A 25,168-nucleotide genomic window follows, 5' to 3' on the forward strand; every position below is an offset into this window, starting at 1 on the left:
AGAGTGTCCAGTCTCGTTAAATTAGTGGCTGTGTGCTAGCAAACAGTAGGCTCTCTGCCTGAAAAGAGGAGTGCGTGTGGATCGTGGGAGGCTGTAAATAGCAAATGAAGAATTCTGGGCTTCATTCAATAGTCAGTGGTGAGCCAGTACAATACCACTTTTTAGAAAAATATGCCTGCTGAGAGAGAATGGGATTGGCCAGAGGGGGACAGAATTAGACGCAAGGAGATCACTCAGGAAGTTCTTGGTTTTGATTTCATAAATAAAACTTTATTAGAAGATAGTGATTCCCATTAATTTATATATTGCCTCTTGGTACTTGCACAATACATCGGAGAAGCTGAATAGCTATAACATAGATAGAGTGGCTCGCAAAGCCTAAAAAATTTACTTTCTGGTAGTTTATTTAAAAAATAAGTTTGCCCTGGCTGGTGTAGCTCAGTGGATTGAGTGCAGGGCTGCAAACCAAAAAGTCACCAGTTTGATTCCCGGTCAGGCCACATGCCTGGGTTGTGGGTCAGGTCCCCAGTAGGGGGTGTGCTAGAGGCTACCACACATTGATGTTTATCTCCCCCCATCCTCCCTTCTTCTCTCTCTAAAAATAAATAAAATATTTTTTAAAAGTTTGCTGAGTCAGCCTTGGCTGGCATAGCTCAGTGGATTGAGCTCGGGCTGTGAACCAAAGCATCGCAGGTTCGATTCCCAGCCAGGGTACATGCCTGGGTTGCAGGCCATGGCCCCCAGCAACCGTACATGGATGTTTCTCTCTCCCTCTCTTTCTCCCTCCCTTCCCTCTCTAAAAATAAATGAGTAAAATCTTTAAAAAAAGATATCTTTAATAAAAAAAAAGTTTGCTGAATCCTACTTTAGGACTTTAATGATTGTCCTAATCTCTGTCATTCCATCTATCTGAACCCAAGGATATGAATTTATTGTTTATTTACATTCTTGGCTGAAGAAATGGTCCATTGAAACAGTCCATTTGGTCTTCCCTAAACCAAGTAGAAGGAATAGAAGATCACTGAATATATAGCTGTTACATAGAAAAAAATCACCCCATAGTCTAGCTGAGAAGGAACACGGACCTCTTACAAAGTGTTTATGAAATTCTTAGTTCTTTTCAGAGTCAAGATGTCCTAGTTCAATTCATAATGTATGAGTTTAAAATAATACTGTTTTAAAAATGCTTTGGGAAATTACTGTTGTATTTGAAATTACTGGCAGCAGGACTTCAAAGTAAAAAGTAAAATGCACTTTATCTATATACAATGTAATTATTTCAGATGGAAGTTTCTATAGTTCCTATGCTCCCAATCAGACTGCCACCAGCCAGAGCAAACATTTATTTTAAAATGCATCAGTCTTACCCGAGCTACTTGGCAATTGTTAAAAAGTCGCACCTCTCACCAAACTAAGATTCCATGTTCTTTTCTTTTTAAAAATGGAGTAAGAACTCCATGGGTTAAGAGGAAGTTGAATTTGACAGAGTTGAAGAGGTTTTAAGACCAGGATCGCAAACATGAAGAATGGTGACAAGTATCACCTTGCAATTGTACCTTTGAATTGGGAACGCCCATGATTTGTGCCAATGTGTTTGTATAGATTACTACAGTCTTCATGGGAACATAGCCTCCCAACGATATAAAAGACCTAGGAGAATAACAAAGGGAAAGGAACAAAACAATTGAAATGAAAGGGAATGACCAGAACATACTTTGGTGAACTAGAATCAGAGATACTGTTTCTGTTCTCATTGTACTGGTTCTGGACATGCCATCTTCTCCACAGTTACAACAGCCATGACAGTTCACAAAAAGCCACAAAAGATGGATTCCCTTGTATCATCCTTGAGATGGCGGAGTATCCCTAAGAGTGTGCTCTCGTCATCTATCCCCCAGCTGTTTATGTTTGTTTATCTCCAGCTACAGCAGTTTTGAGGTCACACATATCGCCAAAACGTTTCAAATTCTGAGTGAAAAACAGGTTAGAAAAGAGGTCATTTTCTCTGTGACTTCTGCTTCATTCGATCCATTTGAGGTAGTGTGCCCCTTTAGGAATCTCAAGCTACTGATTGCAAGTAGAAGAAAAAAGGTATGTAATTCTTTCAGAATGTATTGTTAATAGTGCTGTTACAGCATTCAGGAAACCAGAGAGAACGGTGCCATTTGTGTGTGTATCTCCTCTATAAATAATTTAGTGTAATTATTTAATTTAGAATTACTTTTATATTACCCAAGCACTAACATGTATATATCAGATAATGACACAAGCAGAATGGATAAGAGTCCAGATAAATTTTTTACAGCAATTTTAGGAGAAAATCCTGCCTATTAGAGTTTTTTTAAAAGAAATTTTATGTATTTATTTTTAGAGAGGGGGGAAGGGAGGGAGAAAGAGATGGAGAGAAACACCCATGTGTGGTTGCCTCTCATGAGTCCCCTACTGGGGACCTGGCCTGCAACCCAGGCACGTGTCCTGACTGGGAATCAAACTGGCAACCTTTTGTTCACAGCCTGAGCTCAATCCACTGAGCCACACCAGCCAGAGCTGAGTTTTCTTTTTTTAAGTGTTAGGTGGCAATCCCTCATAATTCCCCAAACTGCCCATCCTGGTGGGAGTGGGAGGGATGCTGCTCGCAGAAGAAACACTATTTCACTAAAACTGTATATGATGTAGAAGAAGTTTTAGCCATGCCCTTCTGGCAGCAAGGATTTTCTGGTCCTAGGAATTTAGTGTATATTTAATATGGAAATAGTATAAAAACTTTTATTATATTTGATTGTTAAAAATGCAACAGCGCGGTGAGTTTCAAAAGTGATGAAAGTGTTCCATGATCGCACTGCATTTTTTGAGGCAAAGCAACGGTATGTCCTGATCCCTTATGTCCACTGAAGATCCAAGAATGAGAGCCATGTTCCCACAGTTTCTATTTACTCTCCCTTGTCACTCGTATCACAAGGGCCCATGTCGTTGGTTTCTTCAGGCGGCATTAAGAAAGTATACACTGCGATAGGAAATAGAGACAGAGTTATCAATATTTATATCTCAAAGCAAATAGAAACATCTATATGTAACTAAACATGATGATTACTATTATAGTGGGCATAATTCAGACTTCCTACCTTATGTCTTGTTTCCTGAGGGTTTAGAATTCATCTCTTAAAAGTTTTAAGCTTAAAAGAATGACCATACCCATTGATTCAAATATTATCTGGAAGCCTCAGGCATGAGACCATAACTTTGTTCATACATTTACATCTATACCTATGGTTAACTTCATGTGCTCTTTCAATGGAAAACAAGACAAATTCTGTTGTGAAATTTTTCACCTAATTATGTTCAGCGTAACATATTGCTTTGCTTTCTGAAACAGATGCTTGACGTATACTGTTAGTATAAGCTGACGATAAAGAATGGGACCATCAGGCAGTGAAAGACTACAACAAACGCGGAACGATTGGTACTTTCAGTGTTTGAACCATCTCTGTCTTTGCTTTCTTCTCACATTCGTTGTTATATCTTGGCAGGAAGTTCAGCCAGGATGTGATTGCCAAGAGAATGTAAAATAGACCTACTTCTAGAGAGTCACGGACTACTACCAGTGTTGGGAGGGCAGTGATGTTCCTTCCCCCTTGGGATCCCTTTCCCAGCATTCATTCTTCGGTCATTCTCGGGGCACCTCCACGCCCCCACTACTGTGGTAGGCGCCAGTGAATGCACAATTTAAGATTAACACATAATCTAGGTAAAGGAGCCATGACTGGCATGTAAAATTAATCAGTGACAAGTCAATAAGTGGTTATCGTGGAAATGATGTACTCATGTATACTCCTTGAAGGTTAACATTGGGTTGAATCTCATTCTGGTAAAGACGATCTTTTTAGAGCAGTTTTAGGTTTATAATAAAATTGAGAGGGAGTTACAGAGATTTCCAATATACCCCTAACCTCTACACATGCTCGACTTCCTACATTATTAATATCACTGGGCAGGGTGGTACATTTGTTATCAAGGATGAACCTACGTCAACACATCAGTATCCCTCAAGTCCACAGTTTACCTTCAAGTCCACTCTGTGTTGTACATTCTATGGGTTTGGGCAAATGTGTAATGATATATATCTATCATTACAATATCAGAGTATTTTTACTGCGATAAAAATACTGTGTTCTTCCTAGTTGTCTCCCTCCTAACCCATCCCTGACAACCACTGACCTTTTTATAGTTGCCATAGTTTTGCTTTTTTCAGAATGTCATGTAGTTGGAATCATACAGTATGTCTTTATCTTTTATTAATGCTGTTAATGTTTATGTACTCTCTCATATTTACTTATTGGCAATACCTGGTGCAGAGCAAAACCAACTCATCCAATGTGGGCTTAAGTTTGATCCATTACCCTTATTATTGATTTGAAAATCAAATGTTCACTTAATGGGTCGGTACTTTTTTTCTTCAGCTTTCTTCTAAGAATGTGACACTTTTCTGTGGGTGCTTGTTTGTATACAGTTATATTTCAGATGGCATATATGTTATTGTATGTATTTTTGTTGGCACCATTTTATAGTCAAGCACATTTCAAAATATAAATTTTGGTTAACATGCTTCTTTCATTAAGTGTATTGGAGTGACATTGGTTAATAAGATTGTATAAGTTTCAAGTGTTCATTTCTGACACATGATCTGTATATTGCACTGTGTGCCCATCAATCAATGTCAAATCATCTTCTGTCACCGCATACTTGACCTCCTTTACCCATTACTAGCTCCTCCCCCTTCCCTCCGGTCACCACCATCCTGTTCCTGGCTCCGTTCTGAATGGCAAATTCAACAACTTGTTGTACATCCTCCAACCTCTTGCTTTTGCAGAACAAATTGAAATATGAGCATTTGAAGAGATTATTATTAGATTTCCAAACGTTTAAATGCCTGGTATGCATTTTCAGAAGAGTCTATGGGAAAATAAATTGCTGCTTAGCAACCTGGAATTTTGTTCCGTGTCTCAGGCTGTAGGGCGGCAGTTTGCTCAGAGCGGCAGCAGCCGGCCTTGTCTTTGGTTGCACTCTCTGCTAGGCTGTGCTGCTCGGCCTGTCACCCCTCAGGAATGGTCAGTTTCCTGCCTCTGGTTCCATTCTGAATGGCAAATTCAACAGCTTGTTTTATGTCCTCCAATCTGTTGCTTTCCTAGGACAAATTGAACTTCAGCAAAGATCGATTGCATCCTCTCTTCATGTTTAGCCGTAACTCAACAAAGTGTGCAAAATATCTATGCCAATATAGTAGACTTCTGGTGCCTAGATCATGCAATGGCTTTGCTGATGTCTCGGTGAATGCAGCAGCTAGCTTCTGTTTTGAGAACTTCCCATAGCTGTGTTTTATTGGCCTTTAACTCTCAGCCAGTCGCCGCTGAGACTTCACTCATACAATGACTAAACACCATGAGAGTTACTCATAGTTTTCAATGTTTTTATCCCTGAATGGTGATTCCCAAGAATCGCTGTAATATTTGTTCTTCATTCGGCTGGCCTGGAACTACTGGCATGTGTCTTGTCTGCCCTTTCATTCTTCATTCTTCTATCCTTATGGCCTTCCCCATAGTTGCATTCTGAATCTTTTGGTGTCCATGTGTTTTTTTTTTTCTGAACAACGGAGTACAGAGCATAAGCACCTTTTAAAACTCAACCTCAATACAAGCTCTTTTTAAATTTATATCTTCCCAGTTGATTTATAGGGAATTTCAAAACGCTTTCCACTAAATTCAATGTGGTATATCGCATTAACGTTTCATATTACCAGATGTTTCATTATTCATGCCTTAGTACATCATATGTGACCCAAAGTAGCTTTGAATGCGAATAACAAACAAGCCAACGCACAGTACTGGCTGACTGAAATACCATGGCATATATGAACTGCTTTTCATGTCTGGACAGATATTATCAATGCAGTAATCTGTTATCTTCTTTAAAGGTTATTTTTAAAAATATAAAACCATATGGCAGTGACCTGACTCATCATTTTGTTTAACTAATTGTAAACCTGAAGATTTGATTACTCATGGGTCTGTTTTAGTTAATTTACTTGTTTACAGTTTTGACAGCAAAGCTTTTAAACTACTCTAAAAGGATGGCCATAGTATAACTTATGAAGAAACTATAAAATTGCCTTAATTTTGACTCAGATCACTGTTGCTAACCCAAATTCACAACAAACCATGGACCACCTGCCCCCTGAACTTCAAATCTGAGGACTATAGATCGCATAAAGTTTGTAAGCCTGATACTTGTTTACTAGTGAGAAAGGGGTCAAGAAAATTTTTTCTCTAGCACATGCATGGATAATGCAAAACTACAGCTGTTTCAGAAAACTAGATAGTACAAAGTAAATCTAGTCACAATTATTGCTTCCTAAAAATTATAAAGATCCTTAATCCAACTGCTTCATTTTGCATATGAATAAATGGAACACCTGGGAATTGATATGACATAATGTCTTCCTCATTCTAGTCAGTGACCTATAATGCATCCTTGCAAACTCATTTTAAGAGACTTTCAAAGAAATTAAAATTAAGATTAAGAAGGTGGCAATTGGCCTTGATTGGTGCAGCTCAGTGGATTGGGCATTGTTCTAAGAACCGGAAGGTCACTGGTTCAATTCCCAGTCAGGGCACATGCCTGGGTTGTGGGCCGGGTCCCCAGTTTGGGTCATGTGAGAGGCAACCAACCAATGTTTCTCCCCTTCTCTTTAAAAAAAAAGAAGGCGGGAATTGGTGAACAAAGCACTCAGGGTGAAAGTGAGGAGACATGAGTTTTCACCCTAGCCCTCCCATTCACTGGTTGTGTTACTTTTCCTCCCTGGAGCTCAGTGTTTCTTGTATAAAACGGAGGTGGTGGTTTAGAAATAGAGCACATTTCTTGTAATTCTGAAGAACTTTTCTCACTATCGTCACCACTCTAACTCTGACATCGAAGCTTGCATACTTATTAATAAGAATAAGAGTAAATCATGGACATACATGTTCACATGCGCACACACAAAATTATAGTATGTTCCGTATTTTCATATGGTTATGTTGAGTTGTAAGATAGGCAGTGAGTTTAGATTACATTAGGGATGTACACAAAGACTTGGTCAATAGGTATAGTGACTAAATATTGAGTTAATCATGAAATTAGGTGAATATAAATAGAAGGTGCTGAGGTTACAGAAGTAAATGCTGAACTCTCAGAAAGTGCAAAACTGAAGAGACTAAGCTAGATGATGCTTAAGTACTTTTGTAAGGTTATTACACTATGATTCTTTACCACCCTAAAATTACTTTCTGAATTTGCTCCCTGGCTTTTCTTAAATGGTAACACATAGCTAGCAATTGTTTGAAAGAATGCATAGATATTCGAACTTACCATCTTTTCTTCAAATTCAAAAAAATTGAGGGAACTCTTTTTCATTCACTCCTTTAGTGTCATTGTATGAGATACACATTTGACCTGGAATTTCTTGTCTATAAGATATTTTGTTGACTTATTTTTCATAAAGTAAGAATCCACATTTTGTTTATTAAAATCCACCATTTACACTACCGGTTATGAAACAAGTGGAAATTCAATAATTGTCACACTCAGGATCTTGTTCTGGATGGCTAGTCAGAGGGGCTGACATAAATTCTGGAAACTTCTTGATAAATTTTTGGTTACGAGGCATTCAGCCCTGGCACTCTTAGGCAGGGTCCCTTTGTTTAAATCGCTGCCAGCGTATTTTCTGCCCATTTGTAGGATCAGGATTCAGTAAAGCTAAACATGGTTAGAAAATCTCTGGGACCATATAGAAAATGTCCACATGTATAAAATCAGTTCGTAGACTGAAACAATTGTCATTCCTATCCTCTTTTTGCCGTGATTCATGGATGAGCTAATGTGGTCAAAAGTTTTCTCCATTTCGAGTTTCTATGCATTGTGAAGGGTACAGAGTGGCAGCGTAGAACCTTAGTGATTCTCCCTAACGCACACAATTTAGTTTTCTAGGCTGTACTTGCTTCTCCTTACACTGCTGGTAAGGATTCACCCTACCTCTTAGGATCAAATTCTTCTCATGATGGCAGATATGCTTTCTTTTTGCAACAACACATGCCTTCTCAAATACTGTTTTAAATCTGCCAGATTATTGCGGGGGGGTGGGGGTGGGTCATGGTATTTCAACACTATCTACAAATAATACGTTGGATTCACTAGTTTTTTGGAGATCATTGTTGAAATATGGATCTATATTTTTTAAGAGAGGAAGAGAAACAATGTGTGGTTGCCTCTAGCACACCCCATACTGGGGATCTGGCCCACAACCCAGGCAAGTGCCCTAGACTGGGGATCGAACCAGTGACCCCTTGGTTCACAAGCAGGCACTCAATCCACTGAGTAGCACCAGCCAGGGCTGGATTCTATATTTAGTACCTGTTCCCTTAGATATTTTTAGGGAACTGCCTAATACAGACTTCCTGGGAGAAAGGATTTCAAACTTAAGCACTCATGTTTTCTCTTTGGGATTTTTATCCCTACCCCTTTTACCATTGCATAGAATTAAAAGTAATTGGCTTAAATTGATACAAGACATTGCAATTATTTTATACTACAGGGGCCGGCAAACTTTCAGAAGTGCCATGCTATGTTTTCATGTATTCAGTCCCTCAGTGTACAGCCATGAGGAGAGTAAATGAGGAGAAAGGCTACCTGAAGTCTTTTTTGCCACCTTTTTCCCCCTTCCTTCTAAGGTGGCTCTCCCAGGCAAGACAGCTCACCCTTCAACACAAGCAGCAACAACTACATTCAATAGAAAGTGGTTCCTTGTACTGTGTCAGAGTGCTTCCTCTGGCGATATTGTTTGAGCTGGATTTTAATATAAAATGATTTCTGTCTAAAACAACTGTCCAGAACTCTTTAATAGACACTGGAACACATTAGCAAGAGTTTTAGAATTTCTCCAACAATTTTCATATTACTCAGTTTTCTCTGAATTTTGAATTGGGGATCCAACCCATACTCAATGCATTTTTAGATTTTGTTAAATAGTCCACTGTACAATGAAATAATAACAGGAGTTGGAAATTACATTGTTCAAGAATATTATTTATAAATTAGAATCGGGCTTCCTTTTGGCTTATGCTGTGTAGCATAGGCCTGGTAGAGAAACATACCCAGGTTTCAGTTACATTAAATCGTCCACATTTTAAAAGGGATAATTCTGGTTTTAGGTGTAACAGCTGCAGCAATGGCTGAGGCAATGAAGCTGCAGAAGATGAAGCTTATGGCTATGAACACTCTTCAGGGAAATGGAAGCCAAAATGGCACAGAGTCAGAGCCTGATGATCTTCATTGTAATACAGGTGAGTGTCTTCAGGAATTCCAGGCAGGTGACTCACTGATGTACCCTGAGACAGTAGAGAAGAGGGTTGGGGGGAAGGAACAGTATGTATACTTTGACTGTAAGCAGTTACTGAGGAAGGATGCTGAACCCTACTTCTAACTCGTACATTGAAATTAGAAGAACATTACAGGTCAAAATCTTATTTGAGGATACAGTGAATTATCTCCATTGTTTTGTTGTAGAGAGATCGAATACTAATTGTTATAATGCTACTGCATCTTCTGCCTGCTGAAGACTGCCTTCTTTAGTTTCATACAAGGTTTTTAAAATTTTTTTAAAGATTATATTTATTTATTTTAGGCAGAGGGTAAAGGAGGGATAAAAAGAGGGAGAGAAACATCCATGAGTGGTTGCCTCTTGTGCGCCCCCTACAGGGGACCTGGCCTGCAACTCAGGCATGTGCCCTGACTGGGAATTGAACCAGTGACCCTTTGGTTCACAGGCTGGTGCTCTATCCACTGAGCCACACCAGCCAGGGCCATACCAAGCTTCTTACTTCATCTTTCTCTAAATACTTTACCACTGAATGATGGCTTTGAGAATCCACCTTGGCTGGCCTGCAGTCTCTTAGCTGGAGTATATTTTCCTTAGCTATGTGAAGGTGCTGGCAGAGTTGAGGTATTGTCGGCAAGGCTAAAGCAAAAAGGAAGACAAAGAGTAATTAAAGGAAAAGAGTTGGAAGAGAGTGAGATAGAGAAAGATGCCTGTAGATTGGAATGTCCCATTCCTTCTTACTAGTTTTTTCTTTCATACTGTGGTCATTCTTCCTTGGCTTTCATCATAAGACCACCCTTCACATCTCTTTTGGAATTAGGCGGGATTATAACTCTCAACATGCGTGAATTGCTAAGTGAGTGAATGAATACAGTTTGATTTTAGTGGAGAACAATAAGGGGCAACCAGAGATGGTCTTAGGGGCCTTAGGTTTCCAATGTAACTCTGTAGGTAAATTCAATATAAGACAGGCAGACGGTAGCAGCCTTAAATCTCTTCTTTCAGGCTCCTAAAAGTTCAAGCATTGTGAGACCTTATTTTGGAGGGAAAAGCAAAAGGGAATTAAAGACGAAAATTATTGAATTAAATTAGTATGATAAACTACTCAGAATTTAATACAGTATAGCTCTTTTCATTGTCCTCATCTAAATTGAAAAGTTGATAGTGAGTTATAATGAGAATTAGTCTTCCATCAGTGCCCACACTGGGGAATAATGGGAAAATGCATATTTTTCTGGAGTGGTACCTGGAAGCAGCACATAGAAAGATTAAAATTAACACTAAGCAAAATAATAACACTAGTAAGAAACTATCAGTTACTATGTACTAAGTATCTCTCACGTATTTTCCTTTACTTTCAAACATTTTTTATTAAATATTATTGGCATACAACATTGAATAAGTTTAAGGTGTACAGTATATTGATTTGGTAGTTATATATTATAATCTTACTATTACTATAGTGTTAGCTAACGTCTTCTCCATGTCACATAGTTATTTATTTTTTTATGATGAGACCATTTAAGAACTAGGCTCTTAGCAACTTTTAAGTGTATAATAAAGTATTGTTAACTACAATCACAATACTGCACATTAGATCCTGAGAACGTACTCATCCTTTATCTCCCATGTTAATTCAGTCCATCAATTCTCATATTCCCAGCAAAAAAAGACATTTTCAGTACTCCCATTTTGCAGATCAGGAAACAGAGGTCAGAGTAGTTCAGCTTTGCTCATAGTCAGAAAGCCAGGAAGGGGCAGAGCTAAGTTTCAGTCCCAGGTCTGGTTAAGTCCAAAGTGTTTATAATGGAGCCCTGGCTGGTGTAGCTCAGTGGATTGAGCACGGGCTGCAAACCAAAGGTTTGCCGGTTTGATTCCCAGTCAGGGCACATGCCTGGGTTATGAGCCAGGTCCCCAGTAGGGGGCATGGAAGAGGTAGCCGATCAATGCATTTCTCGCACATCAATGTTTCTCTCCCTCAAAAATAAATAAATAAACAAATAAAACAGTAAAATGTATATAATGATAAGTGCCTGCATTAAAACAGAAGAAAAACCTCAAATAGACAAGTTAATTTTGTACTTCAAAGAAATAGAAAAGGAAGAACAAACAAATCTTATGGTTACCAGGATAAGAGAAATAATAAAATTATAGCAGAAATAAATCAAGCGGAGTTGAAAAATATTAAATATTTTTATGGCTGAGTAATATTCCATTGTATATACGTACCACAAATTTTTATCTATTTATCTATTGATGGGTCAAGTGGAGGGAGTTTGCTGACTGGGTGAAAAAGCTGAAGGGATTAAGAAGTACAAATTTATAGTTCAAAAATAGTCTTGGCAATGTGAAATACAGCATAGAGAATGTAGTCGATAATATCGTAATAATGATGTATGGTGCCAGGTGGGTACTTGAAATAGTACTAAATGTAAGATATATGATTATCTAATCACTATGCTGTACACCTGAAACTAACACAAAATAATATTGAATGAAAACTGTAATGGAAAAATGCAGTGAAAAAATCAGCATCCATTTATGATTAAATCTCTGAACAAAACAGGTAGAGAAGAAACTTAACTCACAACACAAAAGTCGTATATGAAAAGCACACAGCCAACATCATACTCCATGGGGAGAAAACAAAGCTTTCTATTTATGTTCAGTACAAGGCCAGGATGGCCACTCTCAATGCATCTGCTCAACACGCTACTGGAGGTCCTAGCCAGAGCAATTATGCAAGAGAAAGAATTAAAAGGATCAAAATCAGAAAGGAAGAGAAGTAAAATTATCTCTATTGGCAAATGACATGATCACGTATGTAGAAAAGTCAAACAACGAAAACTGTTAGAATTAATAAATAAATTCAGTAAAATTGCAGTGTACAAAATCACTGTACAAATTCGGTAGTGTTTCTATATACTCACAATGAATGACCCAAAAAGGGAATTAAAAATATGATTCCATTTACAAGAGCAAAAAAATAAGTAAATCCTTGGGCATAAACTTAATGAAAGAAGACAAAGTATTATTCACTGAAAATGATAAAATATTGGTGAAGGGAATTAAAGAAGTCACAGATAAATGGAATAATATGTCATGTTCATGGGTTGGCAGACTTAATATTTCTAAAATGTCCATACTACCCAATGGTAGCATGTGATCTACACATTCAATTGCAATTCCTATAAAGATTCCAGTAGCATTTCTCACAAAAATAGAGCAAACACTCCTAAAATTTTTATGGAACCACAAGATGCCCTGAATAGCCAAAAAACATTCTTGAGAAAGAAGAAAGAGCCATACTGCCTGATTCCAAGGTATACTGTTGGGAAAATTGCAGAGATATGTACAGAAAAATGAAACTTGACTACCTTCTTACACCACACACAGGAATAAATTCAAAATGGATTAAAGACTGAAATGTTAGATCCCAAACCATAAAATTCATAGAAAAAACATAGGCAGCAAAATTGCAGACATTCCTCTTAGCGATTTTTTTATCAGCTATATCTCCCCAGGCCAGGGAAACAAGAGAAAAAATAAACAAATGGAACAACATCAAACTAAAACGTTTTTGCATAGCAAATGAAAACATTAACAAAATAAAAGACAGCCCCCAGAATGGCAATGAGAAAGGCAATGTGTTGACAGTATGGGCAGAAATGCTTATGATCTAAGAGAAGAAATTTTAAAAATCAATCAATATATCAATTATTATACTCTGAGATGAACTGTGATAAAATCAATGACAGGAAGAAAGTACTGTGAGAAGATAGAGAAAGAGGGAATTTCTTCTGAAGAAGAAAATCAGGCTGGACTTTCAAGTGTAGGACATGACCTTCAAACTGGCCTTCGAAGGATGGGGAATTGAAAATGAGAAAATGGATGGCCTGGAATGATAAGTTTAGGAGACTGTACAATTGATTTTCCACGGCAGTTGTTTTCAAATAGTGGTTCCTAGAGACTTCAGCCTGTTTCTCAGAATTAGGTAAGAGTTGAGAATTTGGCTTGAATTATGTTTGATAACTAGAAATGCTTGCTTACCTGCATTCTTTCATCAACTAACTATAAAGCTCCTGTTGTTTACAATCTTACTGGCAAATATTTCTAAAATTAAATTTTAGAGATCTCAGTGACCTAAAATAAGTGACCTGATGAGGTACAGCACCTCATCCTACAGATAATGCCTGGAGGATGAAAACTTGTGTATTTGGGGTCCCACAGCTAGGTAACAAAAGAGGTAGCACTGATCTTTCTGCTATAACATGCTTCTGATGTTGACGTTGATTTTCCAGTATAGCCTAAGGTACGCAACGAAATTTCTTTGCTTAATATTGAGTCTCAGTCAATAAGCCTAGAGATAAGGATGCAGCAGATAGGGGAGACTGTCCTGAATGTGGCCTGACCAAGGTTCTGTTTACAAGGTACTTTTCAGACCTCAGATTAGACTTGACCTCAAGAACTAATGTGTATATCACTATTCTGACTGTATCTCTGATAGGCTTTCTTTCTTGATATCTTTTTCTTTCTTCTAAATTGAATGTACTCTAGATTGGCTTTGGCTGGTGTGGCTCAGTGGATTGAGCGCTGGCCTGGGAACCAAAGGGTCACCAGTTGGATTCCCAGTCAGGGCACATGCCTGGGTTGCAGGCCAGGTCCCCAGTGGGGGGCGCACAAGAGACAACCACACCTTGATGTTTATCTTCCTCTCTTTCTCTTTCCTTCCCCCTCTCTCTACAGATAAATAAATAAATAATCTTTAAAAAAATAAATTAAGTGTAGTATGGAAAAGAAATGCTTGGAGTTCTGAAACTGGATCCAATTAATGATGCCTTAAAATATGCATCCCTGCAAATATTGCAAATGATGAAAAAGGACTTAGGACTTTTCATCATCTTCAAGTATAACTGCAATGACTTTGATCCCAGCTTACAAATTAATCTGAGTGCATGTTTCTTAATTTTCCCTCCTGGGTAACATTTGTTTCTCTAAGGAAAATTATAGATAGAAATGGGTAATCTCTCTGTATCCCATTTTTCCATGACTATTTCACCTGAGACAATGGTTTTTGGCTGTTATAAGCCATTTTCACAATGATCTATACAACCAGAAAACTGAAAAAAAAAAGACATTTTTTTAGAAGAGCCATGCTCTATTTGAAATGCCATATTGTGGCAGGATTGTTATTGAATTTCATCATTGTTATTAGTTGCTAAACCCACAGAAGTCAAAGTGTGGCGGCTTAAGAAATATATCAAATATTGAATTAAAATTCTGTGTTGGCCTTAATATATTTCTCTGCCTTGCCATTTTAAAAAGAATCACATTTTATTTTCTCTGAACATTTCTCACAACTTATTTCAACACCCCATTATCCTCTTGCCTCTTATTTAATTGTGGAAATCCTGATTTTACTTGTTTATGATAGATTTTATCCACATATGGAGTGAGACATCATCCTGTCCATACTTAAATGCAACAGGAAAAGGTACAGAGATGTAATGTTTTCCCGAAGGGTATGGGATCAACCACTGAACCTCTTGCTCTTCAAAAACTGAAGTAGGGTAGTCACAGAATATCTATTATATGACTTGAGATAATTTCCTGGAATAAACAGGACAAGAAGCTTGTATTTAGTTGAGATGTTTGAATGTCAGTGAATAGGAATTTCCCTTCTATGAATTCTTACATCTCCTCCTGTTTGGCTAAAACTGGTACTTTTTGGGGTGACTCCATAAGACTAGAGGTAAGGAAGATTGAAAGTAGGATTAATAACATTCGACTTAAAAGGAAACACAAGCGCAGAAGTTAGGAGATTCTTAGGCAACAACAGCATTTTCTCTTTGAAGACAGACCTATAGTTTCTTTGATTTGAGGTTTTGTTTAATAGCTTCTATAATGGCTGCTCCATGACTCTGCATCAAGATTTCAGCATGAATAACAACCTGTTCATGTTTCATTTAGCTCCAAATGAGAAATTCTGTCTTTTATTGTTTTAGGAAATTAGTCTGTGTACTATTGCTCCTGGAGCCTTATAATTAATCACTAAAGGTTATGGCTGTGGAGAGTTTGTGGGAAATAGATGCCTGAACAATTATAATTGTAGCTGTCAAACCAGAAATATAGTTATACAGCAGCAGGTCTCCCTTTTTTACTAATACCAAGCCTTTGAAGGTAGTCTATTTACTTGTAGAAATAGATGCAGTAGTTTTTTCAACTGCATTGCTGTGCCCAGTGACTTCCTCTGGAGAATCGAAGATGATAACCATGTAAATCTTTATCCTCAGAATCCCTGCTTGTTCTGACTTTAGTGTTGGTTTAGCCTCTGAGCAGATGTTGACTCTTTTACCTTTTAGAAAATATAGTTCCTAGTGAAAAAAGTCAAAGTCTATATGGTAGAGTACCTTGCAGAATTGAATTAGAAAATCCTGTTACCTTCTTTCTGTATGCTATCAGAGCACTGTGTTAGATATGGAGCAAGACATTTCTAGAGAATCAAGTGAGACTTGCTTGTTTTCATCAGAACCTAATACTAAGAACTGTTCCTTAGATGGCTTTTGCATAGAATTGTAAACTTCTGGCATGCCGTTCATCTTTCTTCTGTGCCTTATGGACCCTTAGCATGGAATGTACATCAGGAGAACCCATTGCAATTTTAAAGCTCCTTCTAGAAAACTTATTCCAGGAATAAGCGAATCTCACTAATGGGCAGTTACTTATTATATCTATTCTTAGGAACTCACGTAGTAGGTACAGAACTTCTCCTTCTGTCAGTGTTGTTAAGGCAGTTTGTACAAAAATACCTTGAAATTAATATTTAACATTATCTCTTTCTCTTCTTCACAGTAAATAATTTGAAATGATATAATAGTTCCTTAGAGATCTTACTGCTGAAATACACTCATTCTGTGTCTTTCTTCTTAATCCTCCACCTTCTTCCTTACCCCTCACTAGGCTGGCATTCGATGGAAAGCCACAATTCCACTTCTGAGGATGAATCTAGCCGATGTTGGACCTACTGTCTCGGTCCCCACATGTTAGACTCCTTCAGCATTTCTGAGTTTTTACATATTAATGTTCAATAACTAGCTCTGCTGCAGTTCCGTTCTGTGATTTTGAGTAAGTCCCCTGCTATCTTTGTGCCTTAGTGACAATGAAGGACTTTGTGATAAACAGGATTGCCTTTGAATTCTAATCTTCATTTCTATGATTCTTGAACGTAGACATTGATCATTGAGTTCTCTTTCCCTGCCTCTGGGGAGCTGTCTCTGGAGACCTGCCTGGATTTCCACAGTTTATTGATGAGCCATTGTTTAGACTGCTCTCAAAAACCTTGATAAAGTCAAAATAAATTACATCTATTGCTTCCCTTCTATCTCTCGGGCTGTCATTCTGTCACAGAAGGAGATTAGATTGGTCTGACAAGACTTGATCTTTAGGAAGCCATGCTGGGTGTTACCCAACATACTGTCCTCTTCAAGGTATTTGCAAATTGATTTCCAGTATCTTCTAGGAAACACATGTTTTCCTGAGAGATTGTATCCAAACAAGTGAAAAATAACAGAAAAGCAAAATGCACACGATGGTTCTTAAACTAGACCTAGAAAAATAGAATTTTGATTCTTTTCTCTAAAACCTTTAGAGAAATTATTGCAAATGAGTTGTCACATATATGTTACTTGGGAGATTGTATTCCTAAATAGAGTTTACAATAGCTGACTATTGGTATATTTTATCATTTTAGAAAAGGTCATTTGTGAATTAATTGGAGCATGACAAAAATTCAATAGTAATTTAAGCAAATTATAGTGCCAGATTTCAAAGGCTCATTTACAGCATGTATCTGCCTCTTAAGAGTATTTGTATGTCTAAAAAATTCAAATAATATTCATTATGCATTGTCATGATTGTTCCTATTTCCTTTATAAAGGACGGTTTAATATGCATAAAATTCTATATAGAGTTGTTCACATTAAACATTTTCCTACATTTAATGAATTTGCACATTTAGTGAATATATTAGTATTAGGAAATTGGATTGGAAACCATTACTATTTTTCTCTGAACTCGAATTCTCTATGGTTCTGTGACACTTGGATATTGCCATGATTGCAATATTAATGTGACTGGTGCATATTGGGAAACTATTGCATGTGTCGAACCCAAATTCAACATATATTTCTGTCTTTATTGGAAAGCTGTATAGCTTTCTGGGATCCAAAGTGATTTTCTCCATTTTTTTGGTCTTGCAAAAGCAATTTTTAGCACACAAACAATTGCAAAAGCAATTATGTAGAAGGTTTCCATCATTTTGGGGATCAATTTAGTGCTAGCCTATCATCCAAAAATACTCTTTTGTGTATCATGGAACTAGAAAACAATAATCTAACTTTTATAATTGGGGTACAATTGACATATAACATCCTATTAGTTTGAAGTGTACAACATAATGATTCACTATTTGCATGTATTGCAAAAAGATCACCCCAATAAATCCAGTTAATATGCATCATCATACATAGTTACGATTTTGTTTTCTTGTGTTGAGAACACTTAGGACTTATTTTCTTAGCAAATTTCAAATGTGCAATATGGTCTTATTAATTATAATCACCATGTTGTACCTATTTATTTATTTTATAAAGGATGCTTGTACTTTCTGACTATCTTCATCCATTCTGTCCTCTTTCCTACCTCTGCAAATTGCCAGTCTATTCTCTGTATCTGAGCTTAGGTTTTTGTTTTCTTTTTTTGTTTAGAATCCACATGAAAGTGAGATCATATGGTATTCGACTTATCTAGCTCTTACTTCATTTAGCATAATGCCATCAAGTTTCATCCATGTTGGCACAAAGTGAATTTGTTACTGAGTCTTACTAACGTACAATGCACATATAAAATTGATTTTTTTAAAGTGGCTTTGGTATTGATACACTCACAGATTTGTACAATTATCACCATTATCTAATTCCAGACATTTTTATCACACCCAAAAGAAACTCTCTCCATTAGGAGTAACTCCCATTTCTCCCTCACTCCCCACCCTTGGCAACCACTAATCTGCTAATGCTTATGTTTTCTCTATAGATGTGCTTATTTTAGACATTTCATATAAATGGAATTGCATAGTCTGTGATCCCTTAGGTCTAGCTTCTTTAACTTGGGATAATGTTTTCAAGGCTCATTCATACCATAATACTCATCAGGACTTCATTCCTTCTAATTCCTGAATAATGCTCATCATATGAATATACTACATGTTGCTTCCCCATTCATTTGTTGATGGACATCTGCATTGTTGCCACTTTGTGACTATTATGAATAATCCTGCTATCAATGTTCATGTGCAAGTGGTTAGGTAGATGTATGTTTTTATTTCTCTTGGGTATATATCTGGAAGTGGAATTTCTGGATCAACTGGTAACTCTATGATTAGCATTTTTTAAAGATTTTATTTATTTATTTTGAGAGAGAGAGAGAGAGAGAGAGAGAGAGAAACATCAATGTGCGGCTGCTGGGGGCCATGGCCTGCAACCTGGGCATGTGCCCTGACTGGGAATCAAACCTGTGCTACCTGGTTCGCAGCCCGCACTCAATCCACTGAGCTACGCCAGCCAGGGCTATGATCAGCATTTTGAAGAAACACCAAACTCTTTTCCTTGAATACTCTGCATTGTATGGTTTCATTGTACACATTGCATGACATTCCAGTGTAATAATTCCACCTTTCACAGGCAAGTTGATCCTGCTGAGTACGAGAAAATGCAGTGCTCCCAAAATAGTAACAGGAGCAAAGGTTGGGACTTGAAAGAAATTTAAGAAGTGAAACATGATAGTTAGGTTGATGTAGGGGTAGAGGAATTGACCTAAGACTTCTCTAAAGTTTAGAGCACATCAATATACAACAGGCAAATCAATCAGACCACAGAGGGGTCCTCACAGTTGTACTGTTATCCAAACCAATGCTTCTGTGGATGCGATCTTCCTAAACTTAGCCTGGCATTCTAAACCTTGGCTACTGGTCACAGATGGAGGTAAATTTGTTCAGAGGTAACAAAGTTAGTTAAAGAAGAGTGGGAAAAGTGTTACTAGCAGGGATGTCGGCTTTCCTGCTGAAATAACCTGAACATGAGCACAACAGGAGAAGAAATTATATGGTGGGGAGTTTGTCACTGATTGACATATCTTAATCTATGTGGTTCGCGGATTTGGGCATGTTTTCAAGGGAACTATTATATCCTCTTAAGACTTTTCCTTTTTCTACTGGCTTACCAAGGAGAGGTAGACCTGGATATTAAAATGTAAAACAGCTCAGTAAGAGCTCTTTCGAGGGAAATATCAGACAAAAATTAAACATACACACTTACATTTATGTATCACACATATATAGTCTTTTTCTGTATAGAATCACATGTATATGTAATGTCAATTATAAATGGATAATGCTCACACATAAGATAAGTAACTATCAAAATGTTCTCAATATATTTCTACTTAAATTTTATTAATAAGTAGTTGAGCAGTTAAAATATAGAGAGAAGGAACAAACACACAAGCAGAACCTGAGTACACACAGCAAAAATCAGTAACTCTCCAGGAATAAAAAATACATACTTGGAGAAACTTTCTAGAAATCTCTGTTAAGGCAACTGGCAGAAACACTGAATTCCCAGCGTCCATGAAATCATCTGACTCATGAAAAGACCAATTCTGATGAAGTGTTTTATATTGCTTGATTAATGGAATCCAATTTTGCTAAATGAAACATGCCCTTTGAGGATGCACGCCCAATCAACTTCCCTGTAAGTCAGAAACTAAAATTCTCTCACAGAAGTGAAACACATATTTCCTACACAGTGAGAAATCAGCTAACAGTCCTATGGAAGCTCCCCCATAGGTAACTAACTTTCTTTTGTCTTGCTGCTTTTAAGATTCTCTCTTCGTCTTTAACCTTAGGCATTTTAATTATCATGTTTCTAGGAGTGGATCGCTTTGGGTTCATCTTGTTTGGGTCTCTCTGTGCTTCCTGGACTTGCAGGCCTATTTCCTTCACCAAATTAAGGAAGTTTTCTTTCATTATTTTTTCAAATAGATTTCCAATTTCTTGCTCTTTCTCTTCTCCACATGCAAATTGAGTTTATGTCTACTTCGCCCAATGCATTCCTAGACCAGGTTTCTTTTTCTATAACAATCTAATTGTCAACACTCTGTAGTTATGTCATGAATGGTTAAAAGTACCTTCTATAGGTGATCATAAGATCCTAATATTTATCCTAAATGGCTTGCATCTAAATCATGTTTAACAAGGAGGCAAAAGTCCCTTTCTCCAGATGCTCAAATTTGTGCTTTATGGGGCAGCGGCTTCTATAAGAAATACATAACTTATTATAAAAGTAGTGTGCATACCCTGGCTGATGTGACTCAGTGGACTGAGCACTGGCCTGAGAACCAAAGGGTCACTGGTTCGATTCCCAGTCGGGGCGCATGCCTGGGTTGTGAGCCAGGTCCCCAGTAGGGGGCGTGTGAGAGGCCACCACACATTGATGTTTCTGTCCCTCTCTCCCTCCCTTTCCTTCTGTTAAAATAAGTAAATAAAATCTTTTTTAAAAATAGTGCACAAATGTTCTTCTGTTGAAACTTCCTGGCTTTTAGCCAGCTTCGCCCTGCTGGGACATAATCAATACAACGTCAGTGCATCCTGCTGGAGGCTGTACCTGCTCCATAAAGGACTGATAAAGAAACAAGGCATTCGTGTTCCTTGTGTAGGTTCTCAAGTTAACGTGCGTGATTTAATAAATGTTTTTTTTTTTTGCTTTGTCCAGAGAGATACTGAAGCAGTACTAAATATTTCCCTAATATTTCCTTAGGAAGTTCAAATGTTTTGAGGGCACACCTTTTTGTGGGGGGAGTAGAAGGAGTTGCTTTTGAGGACTCCAGAGAATGGAAAAAAGTGCCCTCTTTTCAACTTTTCTGGTCGGTTGTGTGTTTTTTCCCCCTACTGTACCTGCCATGGAGTTTTCTCATAAATGCAAACATCCCTCACGCTCTGTTTTAAAAACCACAAATACATCACTCGGAGGAATAGTTGGAGAACCATCAAGAGGGGAAAGATTCATTGGTTTAATGGAACGCTGTCAAGTGAGATCAGCGTCCCGAACAACGCTGGGGAAGAATTGATACTTTCGCACTGACACGTTAAGAGAAAAGCCCATGCATTATTTAGAAAACCCAGAATCTGTCAGCTGGATGATTGCCGAGTTAGCAGAAGCAGGAGGAAGCTCTTCAGGTTGAAAAGAAATGCGTTGTAACCTTTCAGGTTCTACACCTGCCGTGAGTAGTCAGCTATGACGCGCTCAGCAGTTTTGAGTTTTTCTCTTTTAAATTTTCAAGTGCTTCAAAAGACGAAAGAGGTAGTCTTTTATTCGAAAAAGCAAAATGTCTAGGCTGTTATTTTAGTGTTTGCCTAGAGATGACAAAACCAAGATGCCGCGCACGTTTCCCAGGAGCGTTTAGGGGTCGTTAAGGTGGGTCCTATTTGTACACATGCATCCCATGAGCCAAGTGTTTCTGTACCATTTCCCTTTCAACGAGCAGGAGGAAACACTTTGTTTAGTGCTTTTACCACACTAGTATACCATTTATAAACATGGAAAGTTTTATTTCCTACTAACAGAAAGATGAGTATACAGATACTATACATGCCATCATTTGAAATAGTTTTCTTAAATCCGCAATGGTGTCATCCCTGTAGTAGTACCATAGTGCCAAGACATAGTACCTGACATCCTCATGCCTTCGTAGTGCTCCTGTGTAGCTAGTAGGAATCAGAAGAGAGAAAAAAGGCACAGACATGCCCAGTGCCTTCCTTAAGGTGACACGATTTTACAAGACAAAGTTGTGGTAATAGAGACAAGATCTTATGCTTTCAGCCTAGTGACTCTAATGTGCTTTCAATGCTCTTGTTACACCCCGACTTTTCTACCTGTCGCCGTGCATTCATAAATGCTTAATTGATTTTGTCACAGAAAACAATTGATATCTTCTGTTGCATATTAGCTGCTCATTTACAGCTAATGAAGGGGGAAAAAATCACATAACTAGCTAATCAGGAGTAATGGCCTCCAATTGGAAATGAAGATTTTTGGTGTTGCCTATATTTTGGAAAAGTTTGTCCAGGCAGTTTGTGGAAGATGAATGGCTAATGCAGTGGTCCAATTTAAAATTGAGCATTGCTTTGGTAAAAAATTATCAACCTTCTGATATTATAAACCTTCTGGCAATAATGAATAAGAGTGATTTGTAGAACACCTGTCATTTCTTGTTTTCTGGGTCCCTAACCCTTCTATGGAAAGAGATGTGCATACTTTGCATAGAGATGGTTAAATGTTCTTTTCATAGTTCTTATGGGTTTTCCATAATGATACAGGATGCTTTTGGGAAGAGCATCAACTCATACTTTTTATTTTCAGAAAACCCATCATCATCATGGTTAATCTCCTATTTCTACTAACAAGTCAAAATAATTGACACACTCAGGAAGCTAACGTAATATTTTCAGTCTACTATAAAATAGTCTAAGGTCTAAATGGCCACTTTTGACCAGTCCTTTGTCCCTTGGTGATGTTTTCCAACCCCGTGCCCTCCTTTTCCTCTTCACTAATGATTTCTCATTCCCCTCCTGAGTTGCACCTACCTTTGGAATTCACTGTCAGATGTATTAACAAGAGCGTTTTGTGTACTACAGTAATGTTCTGAGAGGTCCGTTTGGGAGAGAGAAACAGAGAAAAAACAGAAGGGGGTGAGAAAGATGTCCCTGCTAGGCAAAGTGTTCCTGATTACTTTTCCATTCTGGCTTCTATCCTTGTCTGGTGTAGTTATCTGTGAAACTGCGTTGGGTACGTGCTGCACTTTAGGAAGTATTCGTGTTGATTGCAGATAACTGGATACATCTGATCAGGCTGAAACTCTGCCCTCGAGCAAGAAACAAGAACTGCCAGGAAAAATAAGAGGGTGCATTTGACATTAAATTGGATAAGTGGCTGAGGAAGCTAGCCGGTTACTAGGTATTAGGAAATCCAGATTCTAGAACCACCTGTGCTGAGGAGTATTTGTGAGACCTTAAGCCATTTTCTTCCTTATACCTCTTGTCTTTGTCGTTCAAAATGAGGATGTGTAATTAGATGCCCCTTAAGGACATTTCCAGCTGTGGTAATTTGACCTTTGTGCATCGGGTCAGTGGTTAGTCCTAGCCCTCTCATTTTAGAAGGGGGGCTAGACCGTGTTCTCTACACAGGTGAGGGTGGCTGTTTGGTTCAGAGATGGCCCGTAAATGGATTTTAGAAAACTAATAATCCAGATATGGTTTTATTGTCAACCCTCTCCCCCCCCACAGAATTCTGATGTAACTAGAATACATCTTTTTTTAAAAGATTTTATTTATTTAGTTTTTAGAGAGGGAAGGGAGGGAGAAAGGGAGAGAAACATCAATGTGTGGTTGCCTCTCACACACCCTCTACTGGGGACCTGGCCCGCAAGCCAGGCATGTGCCCTGATGGGAAATCAAGCTGGTGACCCTTTGGTTAGCAGGTTGGCACTCACCACTGAGCCACACCAGCCAGGGCTACAATACATCTTTATACACATTAGATACCATTGAATTACTATGTAATGCATCTCAGCAGTCCACCATGAAAGTGGCCCTCGTCCAAACCCTCCTGCCCACAAAAGAAGGTAAAAGCATGAATATAATATAGTTGGAAGAAGAATCGGGCTCATCATTGTTGTTGAAAGAGCCAAACCCCAAATGAAAGGCCTTGTCTTTCCTTTGCCTGTAGGACCCGATCAACGCGATTTCTCTACCTTCAGTTCAAAATAGCTCTGATTTCCATGAGCTATATGACTTATACCTGGTGAACAGCAACACTTTCAAGTTCTCTTTGGACTGCCTACAGACTTCCCATAAGAAAAGTTGTAACTAAATAAAATGCAATGTATATTTGCATAGTCTTCCCTGCATGCATTAACATTAATGGGAGATGCAGGCACCCAGTGAAGGAAAACGTACACCCCACAGTTTGTATTTCAGCCACTTAGGCATATCACACAATCTACGCTACGTGGTTTATCTGGTCTGTAACGTTCCTTGCATTCTAAGAACTAGGACTGCGTTTTAATAACAGAAAAAATATTTTGTCTCACTGAGTCAAAATTGCCTACTTGCGAGTAATCCATTTTCATATATAAGCCTTGTTGTAGCAAATTTACTTTGAACTCTAAGGAACATGTCTGTGGAACATAAGGAAATACCTCCAGGCACCTACCTGCCAAGTAACAGGGAAGGAACCTTTCAGTTTCTTGCTGTATTTGCTATAAGGACTAAATGCAACGCAACAAAACTAACCACCGAATGCAAGTAGCACAGTCTGTTTAGAATGAAGCCTTTTCACATGTCTATCACCTTGCTGATCTTTTACAAATTTATAGTCTCTAAATCCAGAGGTCTAAATCTTCAAAGCTTGAAAAGCCGAGGTGCAGCATGAACTAATCTTCATTTTCCCCCTATCTTCTTACACCAGCACTAATGGAAATGTATTTTGTTTAATGACTCTGAAATCCTGTTTGTAATTAGATGTGGGAATTGGTCTTACTTTGTAACAGATGATACTGGAATAATAATATGAGAGATGCTACACTGAGACCACTATCCTCCGAAATCTATATCATTTTTCATTTTATTGACAGGACATGTGTGCAAGG

The 25,168-nt window shown here is 38.0% G+C and overlaps 1 protein-coding gene across 1 annotated transcript in view; it reads left to right on the top strand.

Annotated features, from left to right (window-relative positions):
* The window catches only part of DACH2 (dachshund family transcription factor 2), a 420,891-nt gene that overhangs the window by 263,474 nt on the left and 132,249 nt on the right, over nt 1–25,168 (top strand). The window contains exon 4 of the mRNA XM_045847472.1: nt 9,240–9,371. Within this exon, the coding sequence (XP_045703428.1) occupies nt 9,240–9,371 (132 nt within the window). The remainder of the gene's footprint in view (nt 1–9,239; nt 9,372–25,168) is intronic.

Source organism: Phyllostomus hastatus, unplaced genomic scaffold, assembly GCF_019186645.2.
Source record: "Phyllostomus hastatus isolate PE091 unplaced genomic scaffold, TTU_PhHast_1.1 phas_contig_551, whole genome shotgun sequence".
Classification (NCBI taxonomy): domain Eukaryota; kingdom Metazoa; phylum Chordata; class Mammalia; order Chiroptera; family Phyllostomidae; genus Phyllostomus; species Phyllostomus hastatus.